This window comes from Plodia interpunctella, chromosome 5 (assembly GCF_027563975.2).
Source record: "Plodia interpunctella isolate USDA-ARS_2022_Savannah chromosome 5, ilPloInte3.2, whole genome shotgun sequence".
NCBI classification, from domain to species: domain Eukaryota; kingdom Metazoa; phylum Arthropoda; class Insecta; order Lepidoptera; family Pyralidae; genus Plodia; species Plodia interpunctella.
The window spans coordinates 8,332,590-8,354,879 of record NC_071298.1 but is presented as its reverse complement, the minus strand read 5'-3'; the positions used below and the strand labels follow the sequence as shown (position 1 = coordinate 8,354,879).

The following is a 22,290-nucleotide window of genomic DNA, read 5'->3' as shown; positions in this document are numbered from 1 at the left end:
CGCAAAAAAAACAAATTAAAAAAAAAACAAAAACAGCGTAAGTACTCATCATTGTTATTTAAACAAGCAATCAAAATCTTATTAGCACTTATATGCCATAAATCTGAAACGTACATCGAATAAGGTCGGTTAATAAATATAACGTTTTATGGCTTAAATAACGACGCCATAAAATCCCAACTCTATAATATTAATATTTATCAAACGTAACCACTAGGCGATAATCTGAACTGTTTCTGAAATAGGCTTTCAAAATGGGGCATAAGGTCTAACGAGCAATGATAATGTTGCATAATTTGTACTTTGTACTCATATTTCTTACCTGAATATACCTACCATGAAATACAAAATAAAGTTCGTTTACGTAAGTAAGAAGGTAAAACGCTATTAACAAAAATTCATAATTTAATGAAATTTGGTGTGTCCCATCTCACGAAGTTTATGTCAGCTACACTAAATAAAAAAGTTGAGGAAATATTGCCTAGAAGTCTGCGATGGTCGCGCCAAAACTCGTCTATCAAATTTATTTCGTCGCGGTGAAACTTTCGGGTCATGTCACATATAAATAAGAACATAACAAGGAAAATGAGAAGGAAGTAAAAATTATTATCGGCAATGCGTCTGCCTGCTGATTACCTACGTTTATATTTATAGTTACACGAACAATAAATTAGTTATTTTATTTTCTGTTTATATCATCTCTACGTGCCTTATAAATAATTTCGTTTATAAATCATATGCTCCTTGTCCTCATAGGTTTAATTCCTTTCTGAAATCGCTAAGTCAAAAATATGCTGTATATTTTTATTGCTTTGCCTTTCATTCCTGAAAAAAGGACTTCACAGACAGATAACATACTTAATGAACCTATTAATGATAAAAATTACCTTTTTAGATATCTCTAAAAATAAAAAATACATCTAAGTTTAGAATAAAACAGTAAATAAGTATCTCACCTAGATAACTTATAGTTTCTAAGTTATTTACGTATCTAAACCCAAACTAAGTGCAGCAATAAGTAAAGCGTCGTAAAAGAAATCCGCGCCTGCGGTTTTATAGTAGATATCTCCGGCGGAGACTGTCTAACAAGCGACCAAGTTAAGCCAAGGGGTGTGACCAAGCGACCAAATTAAGACTCCATGAACAATTACTATTTGGTTCACCAAAGACTGGTCTTTAAAGCCAACATCTTCATACCACACCTATTCGCTTTGACACTGGGCGGTTTGCCTTATCTCACGCTAGAATTTGCGCCAAGGAATCTCTAATTAATTGTCGGCACAAAGGAAATCCTACTCATTCTGGTTTTAGAGCGCCTTTGATCTCCGAAATACCAATCTGAATGAAGTCTCACTTTTTACGTATTTAATTTGCATATACAAATATAGTTAGATATTCATCATAAAAGATAAAGTAAATAATGTTTACATAAAGAACATAACAGATTTCTCATCTGTACAATTACGTATGTATATGTCTAAGGTATATATATGTATAACTAGGACCGGCGCAATATATCGCTACATCTCTATTTCGAGTCACACATAGTAGCCACGCATTTTGATATAACATTTCAGGATTTTCTCCCACCATTATGATTTTTGTGTACTTATATATTTACCAATAAGTAAATATATTCATTAATTTACATATATGTTATTCTAGGCGCTGGTCGTGGACCAGCATTTAAATTCGTATTAATATTTGGTAGCAGTATTTCAAGAAGAGGGCCCTCGTACTAGGCGAGGCTACTCGTACATTACAAGAAATGGAACAAATCATTTAAATGAACGAGTGAAGCAGTTTCAGAAAGATAAATTTCCGAAATAGCGAAAACAAAATATTTGCACATTTAAATTAGCAATGTGTATAATCGTTTGAAACTAGTAGCTTTAATAGCGGGTATTTATTTTCCTTTTTGTTGATTTATGTTTTCCTTAAAAATATACTTTTTATTGTGTATAACTCACATTAACAGCTCCAAAATCAAGCTACGAATGCCAAGTAACACTACAAAATTAAAGATCCCATTCCAAGCGGCGCACAGTTCGCTTTCATTTACATAAATACCTGAAATTTGCTGTAATTCTAAGTGCCAGTAGAGAACTTGTTATTTATTCAAATACTTACCTTGTTCCTGAGGTGCCGACGCTCGTAACCTGCCTTCATCCGAGCGCCTCTCCATTTCACTAATCGATTCACTTTCACATTACATCTTCACGGAACCTTAACACGAAGCTCGAAAACAACTTTGCGAAAACAATTCTATAGTATATTTACGCATTGACCCCTTTATTGAGCGGTTAGACGGACTCGTTATAAGAACATTCTTGTCGTTTTCCGAGGACGCTTTTATTGAGAACAATCAAATTGGAAAGGAAAAAAAATGTATATTTCGTTTTTGTAAGTATAAAAAGCTAAAGTAAAGCGTAGTGAAATCACATTTTTTGCGCGTCATAGGTTTAAAAATATTTTGTATTCATTAATACTTCAATAAGTTTAGTTAGGTCACAGATGATATAAGACTTCCAGTATTTAGGTATTATCTTTTTTAAACTCATCGAAACTAAATAACTTTAATCGAATCACAAGGGAATTCCTAAACTAACGTCTCTATCAATTTAAACTAACTGAAAGCTTTGTTTTAATCTTATATTTAATACTAATTGAGCTTTCGTTAAGTTAACTATACTGTTTTTTAAATCCATTTATTTATTTATTACTAACTTACTCCCTTGGCTTCGAACGCAATGGCAAAACGGCTTTTGTTTGTTTCATTCATAAAATTTTTATTAAATAATTTTACATGTCTGTGAATTTCGAGTGAAGTGAAAGAGAAAATGCATACTTCACTAGAACTTCCATTAATCACGCCTTCAGCTACCTACGAATACCAAGGAATAGAGTGGTATTGCGATAATTTGGATATACGACCCTACACTAGTAGTTTACATAAGATATTCGATTCGGGTTTTATTCTTCAAGGTTAAATATGTGTAAGAAAAAACTAGGTATATTACTTATATCTAATTGAAGGATCAATCGAAAACAGAATCAGCAAAATCACCAATTTTTCCAATACAGTATCTGTCGTACACCGAACAAAGGATAAGAGGTACTAATAATATGGATTTATCACCACTTACCATCTTTTGTTACATAACTAATTCGTTATCTGCATGGAAGTTTGACATCTGGTAACTTGCCTCTTCAGTTGAAACATTAGTTTCATGAGTTATATTAATAGCTTAATCCTTCAACTTTGCCGTCATATAGGTATATACAGATATAATCTTCAAGTACTTCGATTGATATTTAAATAAATAGAAAGCCTCCACATAAGGTAGAGAATTAAAAAAATAATCTAAAGGGCAAACCAAGGAACTAAAATTCTAAGGCTTTCTAACACAAGTATCCACTTCAAAGACGGAGCGACGACGTGATTTTTTTCTTTTTATTTCTTCACTCGACGATTTCCTATTAGAACGCAATAGTAATCATCCTACTGTGCGCAAGATATCAAAAACAGTTTTTATGCATTTTAAGGTAAAATACACCATATGTAGCTAGCACATAAATAATTATTAAATCCAATACGTTAGGCACGTTGGATAAACTACTGCTACGCCGTAGCATTGAGCGTAGCAGGTCTACGATTGTAAACTATGCTTGTTTGCTAGGCTGTGTAGCAGCTTTAGTTACGTAGCGAGTAGCAGCAAACGTGGCAGCTTCACGAAAAAAAATGTTGTGATTGTCTTTCGATCGGTGAATGTTGAGGCATCTTTTCCGCCCTATTCCTTTGTTATATATGCGTCCTTTTTATGACATTTAACATGAAAACGCGTGAACCTTCAAAAATATTGAATAGGCATTTTGTTTTTATAATCACAGGAAATGTGTACACTTTATGTGTACAATAAAATACATATATGGGTACATTTCTCCGCTCTAATATTATAAAGCCAAAGTAACAAAGAATAACATAATTAAATTTATCGCGTTTCACACTTTCACGAATAAGTTAACCACAATAGTTGCTGATCAAACATACCTACATTCTTATGCCAATGCATTTAGGTCTAAAATAGAATCATTCTAAAGCCACTTTTTGCTTCGGTATTAATAATGCGTAAGAAATATTGATTACACCACCGGCATATTTACTCGTGCTGCCTATTCCATCTGATAACAGTACATTCAAATTTTCAAGAGACCTCCAGAAATTAGCTATTTCGTGAAATTTATTCATGTACAGTAAAATATTTACGATGCGATGCCTGCCTCTTATCTGACACTTTCATCATGTCCAATTTTACTTTAAACTTTTATTACGCTATCGAACAACAAGGTAATTTAAATTTATGCTATAAATAAAATATTATTGGAAATACTATGGCCATCCGCGTAACCGAACACGCAAATAAGAAAACAACACAAAATTTACGAATAGATTTTCCCACGACCACTATCGTTGCTTTCGCGCTTCATGCAATATTCAAAACTTTTTTCAATAACTTGATTGATATTCGTCCTATAGCTGTACTGTTTGAGAGACAAATAAAATAAAATTAGAATTTGCATTACCGGATAAAAAATATTTCTGTTAAGTAAAATAAGCGCTTGTACCTATTTGAATTTAGAATTTTCACGAATTGCGTTCGTAACGCAGTGAGTACGCTCGCGCGGAGTGCGACGCGATCTGCTACTGACCGTAGACGCCACGTACATTGTACGGCTGGTCACAGACACACTAGAAGCGTGTCCTCTCTTATATAAGCCACTTCATGCTCTATATCGACTCTATGCCGTCATCAAAGTTTCAGTAACAAATGAATTTACATTCGATCATTATCGTTAAAAACTGAATGAATATAAATATATGGTTCAATTTGGCATATGTGGCTCTATTTTCGCATGTACCTACTACTATTACGGCGACACCTACCATGTTACCCTCCAGCCCTCCAAATAATTCCATACAAAATCACAAATCTGAACGGAAGACACACAGTTCACACACAACTGTGTGTAGTAGGAAACTTCCTATTATGTTTTTCTAGGCTGCGCTGCGCCCTTGCGGACGTTGCGGCTGAGGGCCTGTGCTATTTTATCAACTTGTCACTAGCTCAGGTGCTAAGCTTATGTCACTAATTAAAGCGATTAGATTATTGTGGGATTCCCCTGTTTAGGTCATTTATTTAAAAAAGGTAATCCCGCAATAGAACGAGGCCCCCTTGTATTTGCCGTCGTGCTCGGATGCGAAGACGCAGCACATTGCGCCTCCGTTGTTTTCCATAGGTTTTGACATTGACTTGCGTCGCCGTACGTCACCTCCATGGAATTTTTGCGTTGGCAGTGGACTAACGTCAAATCAACTCAGTCGTGCTCCACTGAGCAATGGAGCCGCGCTTATAAACGGTATAAGTACAATAAAAAACCACAAAGAGCAATGTTTTGTTGAAGAAGAATCTTTCTTTTCCCTCCATTTGGGACGCGACGCGTGAAAAACACCAAGTGCTAAATACGTTTAATCCTACTTAGTTCAGAAGTGTTACCGTGAAAAGATTACAATGTCTCTAATTTTCATGAGATTCCGATCAACCTTTTAACTGGACAGCTGAAATTATCAAAAACACTGATACTGTTTTTTGGCTTGATCTTAATGTGGCAGGCATTTGCTTTGGTTGATTGATGTGCGTGCACCAATAGTTCAAATCCATGGTATTAGTAGGTACCTACTACTTCGGAGTACCTACTAATTCCATGTTGAAATCATCAATGTAAATCAGCCATTTAAATGTTGCCATTTGATGGAATTCATTGAACAAAAAATGGGGAAAGATTTATTACATTCATTTATTTTTTGACTTACTTTAATTTGTATTGAATTATTTATTACAAAAAATTAAATTCTAGTAAACAGCTGGTGATGCAATAACGGGTTTGAAGACTGTTAGGATAGACAGATGTCGCTTGCTTCGCAGTTGAATCATATGCCTGCTACACACTATCGCCGGACTAATGCACTAACTCGGACTAATGCCGACGCGAATGCATGAACATTGCTTAGTTTGTATGAGTAATAATAAGGCATATTCGCGGTGAAACTAATTAAAACAAAGGACGGCGCAAGACGATCGCTTTAATTAGTGACAGTACAACATCACTAATACATACCTGTAATCTTTGTTTAATACTAATGTATTATACATTAGTTTATTGGATAAGTCAAAAATAAATTTAAAAAAAAACTAAAAAAAGATTTTTGAAGATAAAATTGTACTTGAGTTAAATACTTATAGGTTCTTACGCAAACCTCGCGACAAGTTGATAATTAAAATTTTAAAGGAAAACTGTATTTTCTTCTTATTGGAGCATTTAAATAAAAGCTTTAAAAAAAAAAGCTTTTTTCCTTTAATTTATTTTTTAATTTTTGTTATGGCTGGCTTCCTAGCCAGCTGCTGAACAGACTCAGAAATTGATCGATTCCGCCATCTTGAATGTTCTGCCATATTGGATTTAGAATAATGTCACATTATTTTTTGACTTACTCTCAACAAGCCCTTTCATTTGATACCCATATTGTAGAATAGCATAAAAAATAACTATTCCGCCATCTTGGTTGGTCCGCCATATTGGATTTAGAATGACGCCACATTATTTTTCTAGTTACTCTCAACAAGCCCTTTCTATTGATACCCATATTGTAGAAGTGCATAAAAAAATAATTATTTCGCCATCTTGAATGTTCCGCCATATTGGATTTAGAATGACGTCACATTATTTTTCGAGTTACTCTCAACAAGCCCTTTAGAAATACATTAAAAATAACTATTTCGCCATCTTGGATGGTCCGCCATATTGGATTTCGAATGACATCACACAGCTTATCGTATATTGTCATCTAAACTAAACTTTAGTTGTACCAGTAGTGCCATCTGCGCTGAGCTTTGCGTAATATGCCCTATTCCATGGTTTATACAGAGTGCTCCTATCCATTTATCAATACAAAAATAGCATCTTATAAATAAAAATAAATCTTTAAAAATAGTATACTTATTAAAGTTTTGAACACAAATGTATAAAATATAAAACATGAGGTTAATTTTTTAAGTAAAAGAGATTGAAAAGTGAATCGTTACCTTAAATCGTTATCTCGTTAAATGTTGTAGGTAGTCTAATATCTCTATTACAATCCAGTTTCCTAGAATATAATATTTCAGAAATCAAAATAAAACAAAAATTCCAAAATGATTGCTAAATGAAAGAAAATTTTAGAGAAAACTAAAATTCATAAAATAAGATTCAGAATATAAATATGTTCAAAATTTTAATATGCTATATCAGCCTATGATTGAATATAGACTAAGTTTTTATTACCTACTACATAACTTGCTAAGACGCCTGGCATAACGTTCACAACCATCTGTCAAAATTTGTGCACCAACAACGTGTCACACGCTTCTTCAGTTAATATCAGCGGTCTAGTAGTAGTATGTTAAGTTGTTAGATTGTCTAAGAAAGCAAAGCACCCTTATTTATATTGATTGTATCGTCTGTCAAAACTCAAAATATTTTTGTACGTTGTCACGAAGCTGAAACTAAAGTAAACATACTTACATATTATTACTTAATAATGTCTAAAACTGGTAAAAAAACTAGAAAAGAACTAAAAAAGAAAAGTGCAACTGCTAGTAGTCCAGCGGCAAAATCGCGTTCCAAGCGAGAAGATAATATTGCAAAATCCAGGAAACTCACTGAAAAATTGAAAAGCTGTGGTGGTCGCACCTTAAAATCATCTCGATCCTCTAATCTAACATATAATAGTAGCACAAAGGTTTGTGACAATGGAAAACCCATGCCGCCATTGTCGGAACTTGAGAAGATGTTTGAAGACTCTGATGATGAAGAACCCAAAATAATTACTATCCAGAAAGAACACGACTTGCCTGTAAGTCCTTCTTCATTTTCATCAAATAATTTAACATCACCAAGCACAATAAAAAAAATTGCTGATAGAATGATGGACTTTACTTCAAACTTACCAGATCCTACACCTGATAATGGCTCCTCTGAGCCTGTAGTACATCCTAAAAAGAGAAACAAAAATAAAGGCATGGAAGAAGAATGCCCCAACAGAGAAATCAAAAGATACAAAGCATCTAAAAACAATGATGTAACAATAAGGTTGAAAGACTATGAAAAATCTTATCACAGTGACGGCAGTACAGATAGTAATAAGACTATTGATTACGATTTAAGTAAATCTCCTTCTGTTAATAGTAGACCACATCAATTTTCGCCATTACCAAGCACATCCAGAGATAGAGAAACTATCAATAGAAATGACCAACTTTTCAATGAGAGTCTTTCAAGTGAAACTGTCTCAAATGAAAATACATCAAAAGCAAACACTACTTTCAAGGAATTAAAGCTAAATGCAAGTAATGATAAAGAATCTTTAGCAGTTAACACTGTAAATGTATCCAAAATTGATGATGATGTTGAAATTCTTCAAAGTTCTTGTGAAACCATTGTGATTGATGAGGATTTTGAGATCAGCAAACCAATTAGAAGAAAAAATATTGATGTAAATAATATACTTGATTGCATAGAGGTTGTTGAACCAGATGTTAAAAAGAAAAACTTTAAATTACAAAATAGTGAAGCAATCGTAATTGATGATGATGATTGTTATAGTAAGTCTGTTGATGATAATTCAGTCTATGATGAATTTACAGAAGTAATAGATGTTGATGACATACTAGCAGAAAACAAAGCTATTATTGATAAGTACTCAAAAGATAAAAATAATGACATTAATACTGTAACTTATGTTGATTGCACTACAATATCAAATTTAGACAAAGAAAAAAATGAACCAAGATCTGGAAATAGGGAGAATGTTGAAACACTGCAGCCATTTGCTGACTTGTCACAGATAGTAGGTACTAACAACTCAACTAATTCACATCATTCCTCAAGGAGGAATAATCAAAATGACAGTGTTATTCTAGTACAGGACATACTCCCACAAAATCATTCAAACAAATCTCATCAACAAAATACAAATATAATGCATGATGATTACATCCATCTCCATGATGACTCAGACACCAGTCATCAAACACATTATCTTCACAGACGGCAGAAAAAAAAAACATTATATAAGAGATGTAAGAAATGTTTACATTATCATCACACAGCTGATGAGACAAATAATAGAGGACAAGATTATGACTCAGACACTGACATTTCACATGAGAGGAAATGTAATAAAAATCATGAACATCATACAAGTGATATGCACAGACATATTTTCAAAAATATTCAGCTAAGGTATCTTAATGAGGATAGGAATAGTCATATAAATAATAACCAACAACAAAACAACAGAACTGATAGACATCCACATACATCTTCAGTAGATGAGACAAATTATATACAACAAGATTGTGATTCGGACTCTGACATTCCACATGAGAGGATATGTAATAGAAATCATGAACATCATACAAGTGATATGCACAGACATATTTTCAAAAATATTCGGCTAAGGAATCTAAATAAGGATAGGAGTAATCAGATAAATAATAACCAAAAACAAAACAACAGAACTGATCGACATCTACATACATCTTCAGTAGATGAGACAAATAATAGACAACAAGATTATGACTCGGATACTGACATTCCACATGAGAGGATATGTGATAAAAATCATGAACATCATACATGTGATATGCACAGACATATTTTCAAGAATATTCAGCTAAGGAATCTCAATAAGGATAGGAGTAGACATATAAATAATAATCAACAACAAAACAACAGAACTGATAAACATCCACATACATCTTCAGTACAGCAGACATGTCCCACTGCACCTCCTGTTCCAAAATCACCACGAAAAAAATTGGGTGATTGTCCTATTTGCATGGACAGCTTAGCAAAAAATGCAGTAGCTTCAACAATATGTGGCCATGTGTTCTGTTTGAAATGTATTGATGCTGCATTTAAAACAAGTGGCAAAAAATGTCCTACTTGTAGGAAGTCTCTAAAAAAAGGTGGGTACCACCAGATATTTTTGTAAATTGAACCAAGGTTCAATTGACACAAGTGTCAATATTATCAATTTTGATTATCCCACCATAAGTATGCTGGGCATATTTTTAATTTTCTTTTTTTTTTTTCAATATAAATAGTATTTTTCAATATAATAGAAAGCAAATCTGTCAAGCTCTCAATATTAGTAAGAAGATATTAGTTGATTTCATAGATCATTTAGGTTTATTACTAACTGTATAGTTTGTGGATTCAGATATAATCATGGAATTAGTAGGTACTCCGTCGAAGTACTTATTAAATCCATGCATATAATTTGTAGTGTATATATTCATGACATTACATAATATGTCATGAAAAAATCCATTATGGTTTATATATGACTGATAAACAATGTAATTTTGTGTAAAGATATATGCATATCTTTACACCTACATGCTAGGTGCTTATATTTTAAGTATATGAATCCTTGTACCTAAGCTATGACCGTTGGACAGTACAGTATGTATAATATTTTTTCCATTAATCGAAAAATAATAATTATATCCCCTTATAGACTTCCATGGTCCCAAATGTAAGTACTTGTATTCATAATATCAAAATATATTTTTTTCCTCTTTTTTTGTCTTGTACCTATACTCTGTCAAATTTCAGAGTCTAAAACAAAACATTCATAATTTTAACAGGCCAAAAGCTTAGAAACCACTAAAATCAGTGTATGTATTGTGTTCTGATGTCATGTATGTATCAAAAACTTCATAAGGGTTAGGTATATACCTAATTGTTAATACCATGTTAGGATCGCAAATTCCAGTTTGAAATAGTCATATAAGTGAAATTAAATTCATATGTAAGTCTTGAACTTATATTGTATATCAAAAAAATTAACCAATAACAATAAATATCATTTGATTACAAATTACATAAATACATTTTATTACATTTCTCTTTTTCTAATCCTATGTATATGGGATCTCTTGTATTTATTGGGATCAACACATTCATTTGGTACCTACCAATTTTTAAAATTTATGTTTGTTTAGAACTGCCATTATCTATATTTATGGTACCATCTGAATGCAGATGTTCAATAGACGCTGACAGTTGCTCTAAACTTTGTACTAGTTGAGCCATTTTATCTCTTGCACCAGAATTTTCAAAACTATCATCTGTTGGCTTTTCAACATCAGCACAAAGTCTGAAATGTAATCTAGCTAAATGTTCTTGCTGATCCCGAACATTAATCATTTGCTCCATACTGCAACCTGTGCCAAATGCACTTAATTTCCCAGTATGAAAATCTTCCAGAAGCTCCAATAATGCTTTTTCCATGTGCTTTACATCAGTAGTTTCTTTAGGAACATGTTTGGGTCTATTGTTATAATTAGATCTCATTAAATCCCGATGCAACCGTCTTTCGTTAATGTATGAGACTTTAGTTGACTCGTTCAAACTATTATTTCCGGAGCTAGGCTGCACCTGAGGCTTCCCTGAAGTTAGACTTGCCGCTCCACTGGACATCTTGTTACTGGTAACAGGTGAAATAGCTGAATTGCACACTTTCTGCTCTTCTTCTTCCCCTTCATTCTGCATCAATTGTTGAGTTTCGTTAGCCTCTTCTATGTCCAAACTCATGTAGACCCTTCTGTGATAATTATAATGGAATCTGTGAAGTAAATAATCGCTGTTCCAAAAAAATAAACTGGGTTAATTATATATAAAATGAGAGAATAATGTTGATTCAACTATATAGGTAACCCTTGCAATAAACAGAATTATTGCTATTCTTCCTTTGTTCTTCTCCTTAATATTTTGTATATGATCAATCCAAAATCCAGTAGGTAAGGTAGTAGGTATCTACTATGATCTATTCTCTAAGGTATCCCTAAGGTATACAGATACTTCTGGTATCCACAACAAAACCAAAAGGAATTGATTTTTGACATCAAAAAAAGTGAAAGAAGCTAAATTGACATTGACAGTGAAGGCAGAGCTAAGAATCCCTGTACCATGAACGGAGTACCTAATAGGGAGTATTACTGCACATTTATCCTGCCAGAGTACAACACTGTATGTTAGGTACACAAAAGATTTGCCGCCTCTTGCTATGTCAATTAAAACGTTTATTTTAGAGCACTTTATTAATCGTTTCATTATGTAGTATATTCGGGGGCCGAAATATTGAGAAAAATCGTTTTCCATAAGATAAAAATCTTCAAAAACCATGGGATACGCCTCACGCTGTAAAATTGTCGGATTATTTTCAGGATAATCCACTTAATTCTTCCTTTTTCCTTTGAACTCGCACTACGATTGCGTAGAAGGTGTTTTTGGTCGTAAATCTGCAACAATATTGAAAATTTACGCTTTTTACCTCCATTGGCAATGTTTGTTTACCTTAGTTGTACCAGTAGCGCCATCTGCGCTGAGTTTTGCGTATTATGCCCTATTCCATGTACACATTTTACATTAACACCAAATCACCTATTTTATCCGATTAGGGTCCGAACTGGTTTGTCCTTCTATCTTCATTCAAAGTGAAAATTACTTTGTCCGAACACTTTTTGACTCTGAATTTATAATCAGTGTGATGAACAACGAGCGACCGGCGCTCATCGGATTTTTACTAGTATCGCACGTGAATCACTGGATCACCGTTCATTATTCCGTGGTTTAAACCACGTTTAAACCTTTCCATGTAATGTCCATTCTGTGTTTAAACCACAGATATATATGTGGTTTGAACTGTCTGTACGTAGCCTAATAGGGTAGTGACAAAATCAGAAAATTGTAAAAATATATATATAAACTAGATCGAATAGATATATTTAGGATCATTATGATAATTCCTAGACTGTAACAATGCAGCTGGATCTAAATATAAAAATTTAAAGTTCGTTGGAAAGTCCATTTTCAAAATATATGAAGTTATAAAAATCAAATTTTTTGTAACAACTTTTATTATGTTGTTAAGTCATTACCACAAACATAATATTTAATATAGCTGTCGAACCTGTGTGTCGACCAACAATAAAGTTGCCAACATAGCTTTCTTAGCGAACATTTCATTTAGTATGGACGAGTCAAAAAATGTGTGATTTAATTTTTGTCATATTTTTTTTTATTATTATTTCACATATAAAGAACAAATATATATAGTACATAATATAAGAACACTGACAAAAACCACAGAGGTTTGTCCACAGTGAGCATCAACGTCAGCAGTAGTATAAAATATTTTGTATTAATCACTTAACAGTAATATAGGAACCACGTACGTAGACCATTTTAAACAAAACAAGTACCTAGTAGTAAGTTGCAATCTAACATATCTTTGAAAGTTTTGTCATTGTCACAGTAATTTTTTCACTAGTGTTTCCATGGATTTAGTAAGCACTTCGGAGTGTGTTTCTAATGATATAAGGGCCATGGGATTAGTAGGTACTCCGTGTACGAAGTATTTATTACATATATATATATTAAACTCTTGCGTTACTGAATGACTGACTCACTGACAGATAATGCACCGCACAGCCGAAACTACTGGGCGTAAAAAGCTGAAAGTTGATGTGTAGATTCCTAGGAGTTGAGCACTAAGAAGGGATTTTCTGAAATTCTCACGGAAAATGGATTTTTACTCACATACGAAGTTGTGGGCAAAAGTTAGTCCATGATAAGAACTTCGAATAGTCGGTAACTTATTGTCGTAGGTGTATGATGATTACGTATACGGCTCACGGCTTTATTTTCTTCTGTCATTCTAATGTCAAATTGGCTGTCATCAATAAATTATTTACGGAGGTAGGGGAGACTAGAAGCGAGGTAAGGAAAAAATACAGAAATATTTTTGTAAATATATTTTATTTGTATTGTGGTCGTGATTTTCGTATTTCAATTGTAATTCATATCTTTCTAATAAATACGCATGTGTCTTAGTTTTATTACAACAGGAGTTTTGGAAGATTTGTATTCAGCCTCCATTGTCAATTTTTTCTGGCCACATCCTCAATTTATTGTGGCACATGTTTCACTCGAATACCGACAAAAAATTAATAGCTTTCTAGCGTAGTGCATTTACCTTCGTGTGTATATTTCACAGTTTTGAACAAATTGTGCGCAGTGTACCTCGAATTCGCTACCATACACTGCTGCATGTTGATACACAGTTCAAAAGGCTTGGATAGTGTATTTGGAGCAGTGAATTAAGTGAAAATGAGTAAGAAGCCACTTGATCCGGCACTACGTAACCGGGTCATACGGTATTTGCATACTGGAAATGAATTTCCGATATATTTCCCTGGATGCTGGGCGTCTCACAAGTATTTTGAGGCAGATAAACTGCCTGTTATCAATTTAATTCTTGCTGACGCCGCTCATGGTTCTGATGTTGTGGAAATCATTGTAAAGGTATTAATTTAACAAATAATATTTATTTTACCCTCATTTGCAATTTATTGTTTTCTGTACTTACCTGTTCATGTTATTTTTACCTCTTGATTGGTTTATTAATGTACCTTCATATTCCATTAGATGTACTTATAATATTATTATAAATGACTAATGTTTTTAGGCATATAAGGATGGCTGGTATACTCGCTTTGATACCCTTGCATTTGCTCTTAGCAAATGTTTGCTGGTTGGTGCCTCACCAGTCAAGGAAGCTGCATATAAAGCTGCAGCTGAAATTTGTAAAACACCAGAACAGATGATGCTTTTTAACAAATTCACTAGGCTTCTGAAAACAGGTAAGTACTCTTTAAATCATATAATAATTAATTTTATAAATGTTGAAAGTATTAAGAAATTATCATTCTTACTGTATGTTTTGTTTTTTGTGCAATATTATTAAACACTTTTTTTATCATGAAAATGTATATAGAAATCTAAATATATATATTTTTTATGTAGCTCTTAGGTCCCACTGCTAGGCAAAAGCCTCCCCTCTTTGTTTCCAACCACTTCTATTTCTCGCCAGTTGTTGCCAATCCTTATCAAAGGCGGACAGTTCGTCAGACCATCGCACCTTCGGCTTGCCTTGCGATCTTTTCCCATTAAATATATATTAAATATATATTGTACACAAATCAATTATGTTGTGATCATGAAAGATACCATGTCAAATAAACATTATTATAGTAGAATATAAAGAATCAACACATCAATTGAATTTAGGAAAAAATATTAACTTTTTCTTGTATTTTAGGTAATGGCAGGGGATGGTGCAAGAATGTTCAGGACTGGTATCTCAAAAAGGAGCCTATGGAACTAGCCAAGGAAATGACTCGGGTCCGTGCACGTCATGGTCGCTCCCACAAAACGCTGCTTCGAAAATCACATGTGAAAATTCCTGAAAATGATCATGGTATGCTAATAACTCATATATTTTAGCTTGATGATTTGGAGAGGATGCAATGAATGATTGAATATGAGGTCCTACAAATCCCTACCTACGAGGTATCCTAACCTATCTATGAGGTCCTACTAATACTATGTAATAAAATTGTGCACTCTCAGAGGTAACCCTATAAAGAAGAAAGATAAGTAAAAACCTGAAAAAAATGTTTTTTTTTTCTTCTAAATTTTTGACAAAGCTTGAGTGCACTTTGTGTGACTAAATATGTTTTGTAATACAGAATTTAGCTACTATAAAATAAAAGTACCTATAATCTTTTAAACATGAATAGAAAGAGTAATAAATAGCGATCCTCAACATTTGAAGGAGTAATGAATCAAGTATATTTTTATAGCTCGGGATGCTGTCGTAAAGTATGCGATTTTTGGACTGAAACGAGCTAAGCAGCTGCTTGGTGAAGCGCAAGGCACAAAGGAGATCTTCGAGTACATTCAGAAGGTCGAGGACATGCGTCACTGCGAGGATGCAGTCGCGGCCGCGGCCATTGCTACTCAAAATAAGTTCACTTTGGACCACGTCCCTGGACATCTGCTTACATCTCAGGAAGTGAGAGACTAATTTTTATTTTTATTTTGTTATGTTAGAGTATATTGTCATTATTTTACTTTTGTCTGAGCTTTTTTATTATCACTTATTTAACATAGATATTTGTGATTTAATGCTATAAACAAAAATATTTCGATTGTGAATAAAAGAGATCATAGCACCTAAATACGTATATAAGAGTTTGTGTTACCTGACTATCCATACATACTTGAAGATTATTCATTTGATGGGAGTTATATGTATTTCTTTTAGGTTTGGAATGCAGTTCTGCCTCAGTTCAGCCTAGAAGAACTTCTGTACCATATTCAGCGTATCCACAACATGGGCTTTTTGACCAATGACTCTACCACTAATGCTATTCTTGTCTCTCTGTTGACCAACCAAGATGTCATTAAGAAGTCCAAAGTCACTCCACTTGCTGTGTACATTGCTTTGTGTAACTACAAAAAGAAGAGCAGGTGATTATGGTTATTTAAATTAATTTATTTCCAAAAGAATTGGGTACATAAAAAGGTGTTATATTTAATATAAGATATCCCAATATTTTACCTTCTTGCGAATGTAAAATTACACAATAGTTATTCAATAGTGTAGATGACAAGGTCAGAAAATTGTAAAAAATATGTATATATAATGTGTAAATTCATAGCCATTAACAATACCGCTGGATCATACAAAGAAGGTTGGTTGGAAAGTCCATTTAAATAAATAATAAAATTGTAAAAATAAACTCAACCATCATAAAAAAAATATGTTAAGAAGTCATTAAGGTAGCCTAACAAACATAGCCTTTCTTCACTACAATATTAATCTATTGTGACTTTACGTTAGAGTGTAATTCGACAATGAGTCCAAAAATGTGTGATTTTGTTTTTGTTGTATCTTTGAAAGCAATGTTATTATCATAGTAATTCTTTAACTGGTGATTGTAATAATATAAGGGCCTTTGAATAGTCCCCAAAATAAAAATTGTTCATCTACCCTATTATTCTTACAATCAGTGACTGCATAGATTATAAGTTATAGCTTTAACTTAAGATTTTAAAATCATACACTGTAATTGGCAATTGAAATCCATAAAAAGTTTATTATTATAGTTTTTTTACATTAGAGAAATTCTTACACATTTGGGTAATCAACCGAAGAAAAAATTAATTACTTTATACAAGTAAATAAAATATTTTACCATTTAGTACAGATTTTAAGATAAAATTGAACAACGGTCTCCATAAAACATTAATTAACCATATTCCAACGTGCAATGAACAGGCCTCTGAAACACGAAAAAGCAAAAGTGGCCGCTGAGAAGGAAATCCGTCGTCGCACTCGTCAGATGTTCGACAGCAAGACCGGTACGTGGGAGTGGATAGTCACCAGGCGACACCCCAAGGAGGTCAAGAATTGGGGTAAGGATGATACTACTTTTTAACAAAAACTAGCTTTTGCCGCGGCTTCGCCCTAAAGCCATGATTTTTATAGTCATTTAGAGGCTGTTTTTTTTGGGAGAATAATTTAAATGAAAGAACAGTTCAATTTAGGATCCTGAACTGAACAGGATTAGTAATAAAATTGATTTGATGGTACAAATTTGTGATGCAGATCAGTTTCGGTCCTAAACTGGATCGCATAAAGAGATGATAGTTAACCCACAACATAGCAAGTAGAGATGAGAGAAAAGAAATGATAAAAATGGAATGAAAACAAAATATAATTGTATTACAGATATATAAATAAGTTATATTATGCCCCACATTTCGCTTTTCCGCCTGGTAATTGGACTTCTTTCTCGTACTGGCGTGGGGATGCACTTAAACGCATTGTAAACACGCGACCATTAGTGATCTAGTAATCAATAACCGCTAATTAGATCAACGAGGCGATTCATGTTTCCACATATATTTTTATTGCCTTGACTGCATAGCAAATATATTTACTTTAGCAAAGTAAATATACCGCGCTACTTATGACTAGTGGCCGCGACTTAGTCTGCGTTTTTTTTCTCAATAAAAGGTAGTCTAATTTACTTCTGTATAGTCCTAGGGTCTTAACTATCTTTATTAGTTCTTTTTTGTTTTTTAGTTTCTTCATTACAAATACAAAAATATAAATCTTTCCTATTTAGATAATTTTCGCCTTTTTAGGGCTTCGGGTGTGACAATACATAATAATAGATGCAAACACATTAATTTTGATAATCCACATTTTGATGTATAACGGAGCTTATTATATGGAGTCGCTATTTGGGTAGTCTATTGCAGAATCTCCAGTTTAATTCTGTTTCCATTGACTGATTAGACCTGCGCGAGAGTAAAAGTTATGTAATGTACACTGTTATGTTTATTTTTCGCTCATAGAACAAATAGAGTTTATTTATTATCCGTTAGGTATCGACCAGCCTCCTAACCAGGCGGTGATCGCGGCCTTGACCAATCTCATCGACTTGACCTGGGTGCTGACGCCGCCAACTAATGCCCGCTACATGATCACGATGGATATGAGACACCACATGTTTAAAGGTAAGTCGATCTTTATTAGTAATAGTTTGTTCAAGTCACTTGCGGCACTAGTGTTATATTCCTGGAAGTATATTGAAATACTTATATTTTTAAAATTTAAGTTAATCACGTTCACCAAACGTGTATTTTTTTAAAGTATGGTTAATTTTTGAAAATCCACATAAATAAGCTTCTGAAACACAACAATGCAATATGTATTAATACTTGGTTAATATACTTAGTTAATAGGTCAAATCCCCAAAGATTGGATAATTTAAGGCTAATTGGTTTATTTTTTATTTAACCAAACAACAAAGCGACGAATAACTTATAATAATGACTTATAAGAATAATATTATACTTTTGCTATTCTATAGCAAAAGTATAATAAACATAATCTTAGTTTTGCTTATGCTTTCCTAATTTGCCCAGGTCGTCACTTCTGCAAAAGCTTCGTGGTCCCGAAAAAAGTCAAGAAGACCTCAACTAAGACCACCCCAACGGCCTCCGCGGGTGGGGGGGACGGCGAACCGGAGAAGAAGAACAAGAAGCGGCTGCTTGCTGAATGTTTTTACAACAGGCACGTCACGCCCGGACATGCAGGTAAACTGAGCTGATCTTTATTAATGTGATTAGTTATGTAGGCCGATTTTTTTTATTGCAAGCCACAAATAAAAAATAAGTCATAAAAATATGTGCATATTTATGACTTATTTTTTTATTTGGGGCTTTATTTTGTGGCTTTATTATTTTTATTGGGGCAGCCAGACGTTAATTTACTAAACAATATAATAATTATGCATTATGAACGCAAGGAAATCGAAGGTTCTGTTCAAATTTAACTATTTGTTTTTTAATATAATATTAGTTCGTTATAGATCTTGGAAATTGTAGTAGAAAAAGTGTAGTATATATAAATGAAGTGCCAGGAAAATAATAGTAATTTATTATTAGCTATCATCCTCGCCCTGCAAATCCTGAAGCGCGAGCGCGATGTGAAGCTGGCCGTGTTCACGGACGACGGCTTGCAGCTCGTCTCCATCGAGAAAAACTTCAGCACCATCGACGAGGCCGAGTTTGTGTTAAGGGTGAGTATACTCGGGTATTTTCGACTAACGTCCGCGTAAAAGAAGGGTTTAATTCGCGCGTCTTCAGTATTATACAAAAAGTCCTATTTTTCAAGTAAATCGAATGCTACTTGCACCATAATATTTTTTGAATAAATGCGATTCAATAGTAGCTAACGGCAGCAATTTCGCTAATAGAATTAAAAATTTCTTTCTCAAAAGAATATACAGATATTCACTTGCAGAGATACTTAATATTACTTAAAAAGATTTCTTATTCGACGAGCACGCGCTTAACATGTTGCAACACATAAATGCAACGTCGTAATTTCCACAGCAAGTGAACCTGGGCCGCGTGCAGCTTGACGCCCCGATGGTGTACGCCGCGAACAACGACCTGAAAGTGGACGTGTTCATCAACATGGTGGACCGGCCCACGCGCTACATGGAGCTGGAGGCGGCGGAGCGCGGCGGCCGCGGCCCGGGCGGCCGCTACGGCCCGCCGCCGGCCAAGGACGATGTGCCGGACCACTGTCCGGTGCGCGCGCTGCTCAGATACCGCCAGCAATCCGGCATTATGGATGCCAAGTGAGTGCTTTGAAGCTAGACATGTTAGTCGTACCCACTTTTCGTCTTCCAACTAGCCTTCATGTAGTTCTGTACTATTATGTTTAAGTTGTACTGTAACTGTTGTGTGCAATAAAGCCAATTTAACTTATGGCGCGAAATATATACGAAGTGGCCAGTGTCGAAAGAGAAATAAATAATGGGGAGAAAAAAGTAGTAGCGAAACCAAATAGCCATTCGCGGTGTTCGCGGCCGGCTTTGCATATTTTTTCATAATATCAACATACCTATATAAATTCACAATTTTCAAACTAGTTACTTATTAAATTCAATCAACTAGTAGTTGATTGAATTCAATCCACTCATTTTTTCTCGGAGCCTAGAAATCGGAAATTTACGCTAATACCACCAAAATGCTGCAAATATGTGCGCGGATAGCTTTATCACACTAAGCTACATAATAATCTACTCACCACTAATCTGCCTCAAAATATCTCTACTGTAATGATTCCACAATTCCAATAAATTGTAACGATTTTTTTACGTTTGTTATTTTAATTTTCAGATTGATCGTGATGTCCCTGGCCTCCCACCGCGTGGGCACGTCGGACGGCAGCCACGAGGGCGTGCTGGACATCGTGGGCATCGACGAGCACGTGCCCAAGCTCATGGACGCGTTCGTGCTCGGCCAGTTCAAGTGAATGGCCGGCCTTAATCACTAATGTCAATTTCCGAACGCAATGTAAGGAACACTACTAGAAGCGCTTCTAACAGCGATTATATCCACCAAATATTGTTAACCGTTTACTGAATCTCAAAATCACAGTTTTGTCTATAATTAGTTAGGTGTCTTGTTTTCGTGACATTGTCTAACATTTTCGAGATCAATCCTGTAACCGTCTCTACATCATCATAGGATATGAAATCTAAAATCAAATCATCGATCGTTCTTTACATTGCGTGTCACCTATCGCTATTTGTTGATCATACCTTCTATTACCTCAGTATTGCAATTGTTTGTAGTTAAAATTAACATAAACTAGAACCAGTTTTATGCGAAAAAACTGACCGCGAATCGAAATCGACGGATTTTACTTATTTAGGTTTACACTCTTGTGACATATAGTTACGGCAACGGTTTGTGTCTATGAACTCTACTAGCGATCTCTGCATTTGATGAATTTAAGAATAATTACTACCAGTTTACCAAATATTGGTGGTTCGTATTAATTTTGTAGATGAAAAGGAATTTAGAAAAACAGCCGAATTCTTCAAAAAACTATTTTTTTAATCCACTACTATGGCTTTAATGTGCTCGATCGCTGATTTTCACAACTAGGCGTTAATATACGATAGAACATTTTTTTTTTTCAATGCATACTAACAATGCATTTCAATGCATTCTTTAATCGAAAATTCGATTTGATGTGGCACACCGCTTTCATTGTCATAATGAATTGGTACTTTTCTGAAAAATCGCGTTTACGCCATATACTTCCAAATTTAGTTATTTCGGACAATAACTATGGTTATTATCATGATGACTATCGCTTTTCCATACAAATAGAATAAGGTGAAGTTTCCTTTGAAATTGTAGTTTTTCGGATTGTGCTATAATAAACGATATGTTATTATTTGTTTGCGCAAGCTTTTTTCTATATTCTATAAGTACGAAGTGTGTATCTCGTAATGATAAGTCTAGTATTTGTAGCTTGAACCATTCATAACAGGGTCTTTTTGGTTCTTCAAGAAATGGCACCTGGCGCTCACTATATATTACTACTACATATGTGTTCAGTGTTACAATAATTGTATATGGGGATAAACATGTGACAAGGGGGTGATATTTCTTTTGTAACATGCACTTTAAAGAAGAAAATAGAGGATTGTCTGCCTCTACTAATTAAGAACACTGAAACTTTTTTATATCTAATTTGTTGACCATAAAAAGGGACTGAAATTTTCGTAATTTCTTTTTAATTTTTCCGTTAATTTCTATTATTTTCTTCTTTAGGGGCACTTAAAAGAACTTATTTTACAGTCCGCACGACATCGCGTTTCCCCAGTTTTGATTGTCAGTACTCATGTATTGTTGATTTTCAGATCTTATTTATTACTGTTTCATTGTACGTTATGG

At 34.1% G+C, this 22,290-nt stretch overlaps 4 protein-coding genes across 11 annotated transcripts in view; 2 read left to right on the top strand and 2 right to left on the bottom strand.

Annotated features, from left to right (window-relative positions):
* Nucleotides 1-4,724, bottom strand: part of LOC128669919 (GTPase-activating Rap/Ran-GAP domain-like protein 3) — a 115,062-nt gene extending 110,338 nt beyond the window's left edge. The window contains exons 1-3 of one of the 8 annotated variants that reach the window (XM_053745153.2): nucleotides 4,627-4,724; nucleotides 4,445-4,542; nucleotides 2,131-2,349 (exon numbers count right to left, since the gene is read on the bottom strand). In XM_053745153.2, the coding sequence (XP_053601128.1) occupies nucleotides 2,131-2,185 (55 nt within the window). In that variant the 5' untranslated portion in view covers nucleotides 2,186-2,349; nucleotides 4,445-4,542; nucleotides 4,627-4,724. Of the gene's footprint in view, nucleotides 1-2,130; nucleotides 3,121-3,146; nucleotides 4,386-4,444; nucleotides 4,543-4,584; nucleotides 4,601-4,626 lie in introns of those variants that run through there. The other 7 variants (XM_053745157.2, XM_053745161.2, XM_053745158.2 and 4 more) reach the window with 7 other exon arrangements.
* Nucleotides 4,725-7,433: 2,709 nt separating this feature from the next.
* LOC128670101 (GATA zinc finger domain-containing protein 14-like) lies at nucleotides 7,434-10,993 on the top strand. The gene has a single exon (XM_053745490.2). The coding sequence runs from the start codon at nucleotides 7,637-7,639 to the stop codon at nucleotides 10,091-10,093; it is 2,457 nt and encodes an 818-aa protein (XP_053601465.1). The 5' UTR covers nucleotides 7,434-7,636; the 3' UTR covers nucleotides 10,094-10,993.
* On the bottom strand, nucleotides 10,917-12,022 carry LOC128670102 (uncharacterized protein). Its single transcript, XM_053745491.1, has one exon. The coding sequence runs from the start codon at nucleotides 11,698-11,700 to the stop codon at nucleotides 11,095-11,097; it is 606 nt and encodes a 201-aa protein (XP_053601466.1). The 5' UTR covers nucleotides 11,701-12,022; the 3' UTR covers nucleotides 10,917-11,094.
* Nucleotides 12,023-13,731: 1,709 nt separating this feature from the next.
* On the top strand, nucleotides 13,732-21,387 carry LOC128669903 (RNA-binding protein RO60-like). Its single transcript, XM_053745130.1, has 12 exons — nucleotides 13,732-13,887; nucleotides 14,165-14,472; nucleotides 14,636-14,810; nucleotides 15,269-15,427; nucleotides 15,813-16,024; nucleotides 16,277-16,482; nucleotides 17,294-17,430; nucleotides 18,409-18,540; nucleotides 18,952-19,122; nucleotides 19,474-19,607; nucleotides 19,924-20,174; nucleotides 20,719-21,387. Exons 2-12 carry the CDS (start codon nucleotides 14,278-14,280, stop codon nucleotides 20,852-20,854), a joined length of 1,908 nt encoding a protein of 635 aa, XP_053601105.1. The 5' UTR covers nucleotides 13,732-13,887; nucleotides 14,165-14,277; the 3' UTR covers nucleotides 20,855-21,387.
* Nucleotides 21,388-22,290: the final 903 nt, after the last annotated feature.

Excerpts from the sequence above, each read along its gene's own strand:
- LOC128670101 (XM_053745490.2), top strand. The coding sequence starts at position 7,637 with ATGTCTAAAACTGGTAAAAAAACTAGAAAAGAACTAAAAAAGAAAAGT.
- LOC128670102 (XM_053745491.1), bottom strand. The coding sequence starts at position 11,700 with ATGAGTTTGGACATAGAAGAGGCTAACGAAACTCAACAATTGATGCAG.
- LOC128669903 (XM_053745130.1), top strand. The coding sequence starts at position 14,278 with ATGAGTAAGAAGCCACTTGATCCGGCACTACGTAACCGGGTCATACGG. Across the intron at positions 17,431-18,408 it reads CAAGGAGGTCAAGAATTGGG|GTATCGACCAGCCTCCTAAC; the intron begins GTAAGGATGATA and ends ATTATCCGTTAG. Across the intron at positions 18,541-18,951 it reads GAGACACCACATGTTTAAAG|GTCGTCACTTCTGCAAAAGC; the intron begins GTAAGTCGATCT and ends TAATTTGCCCAG.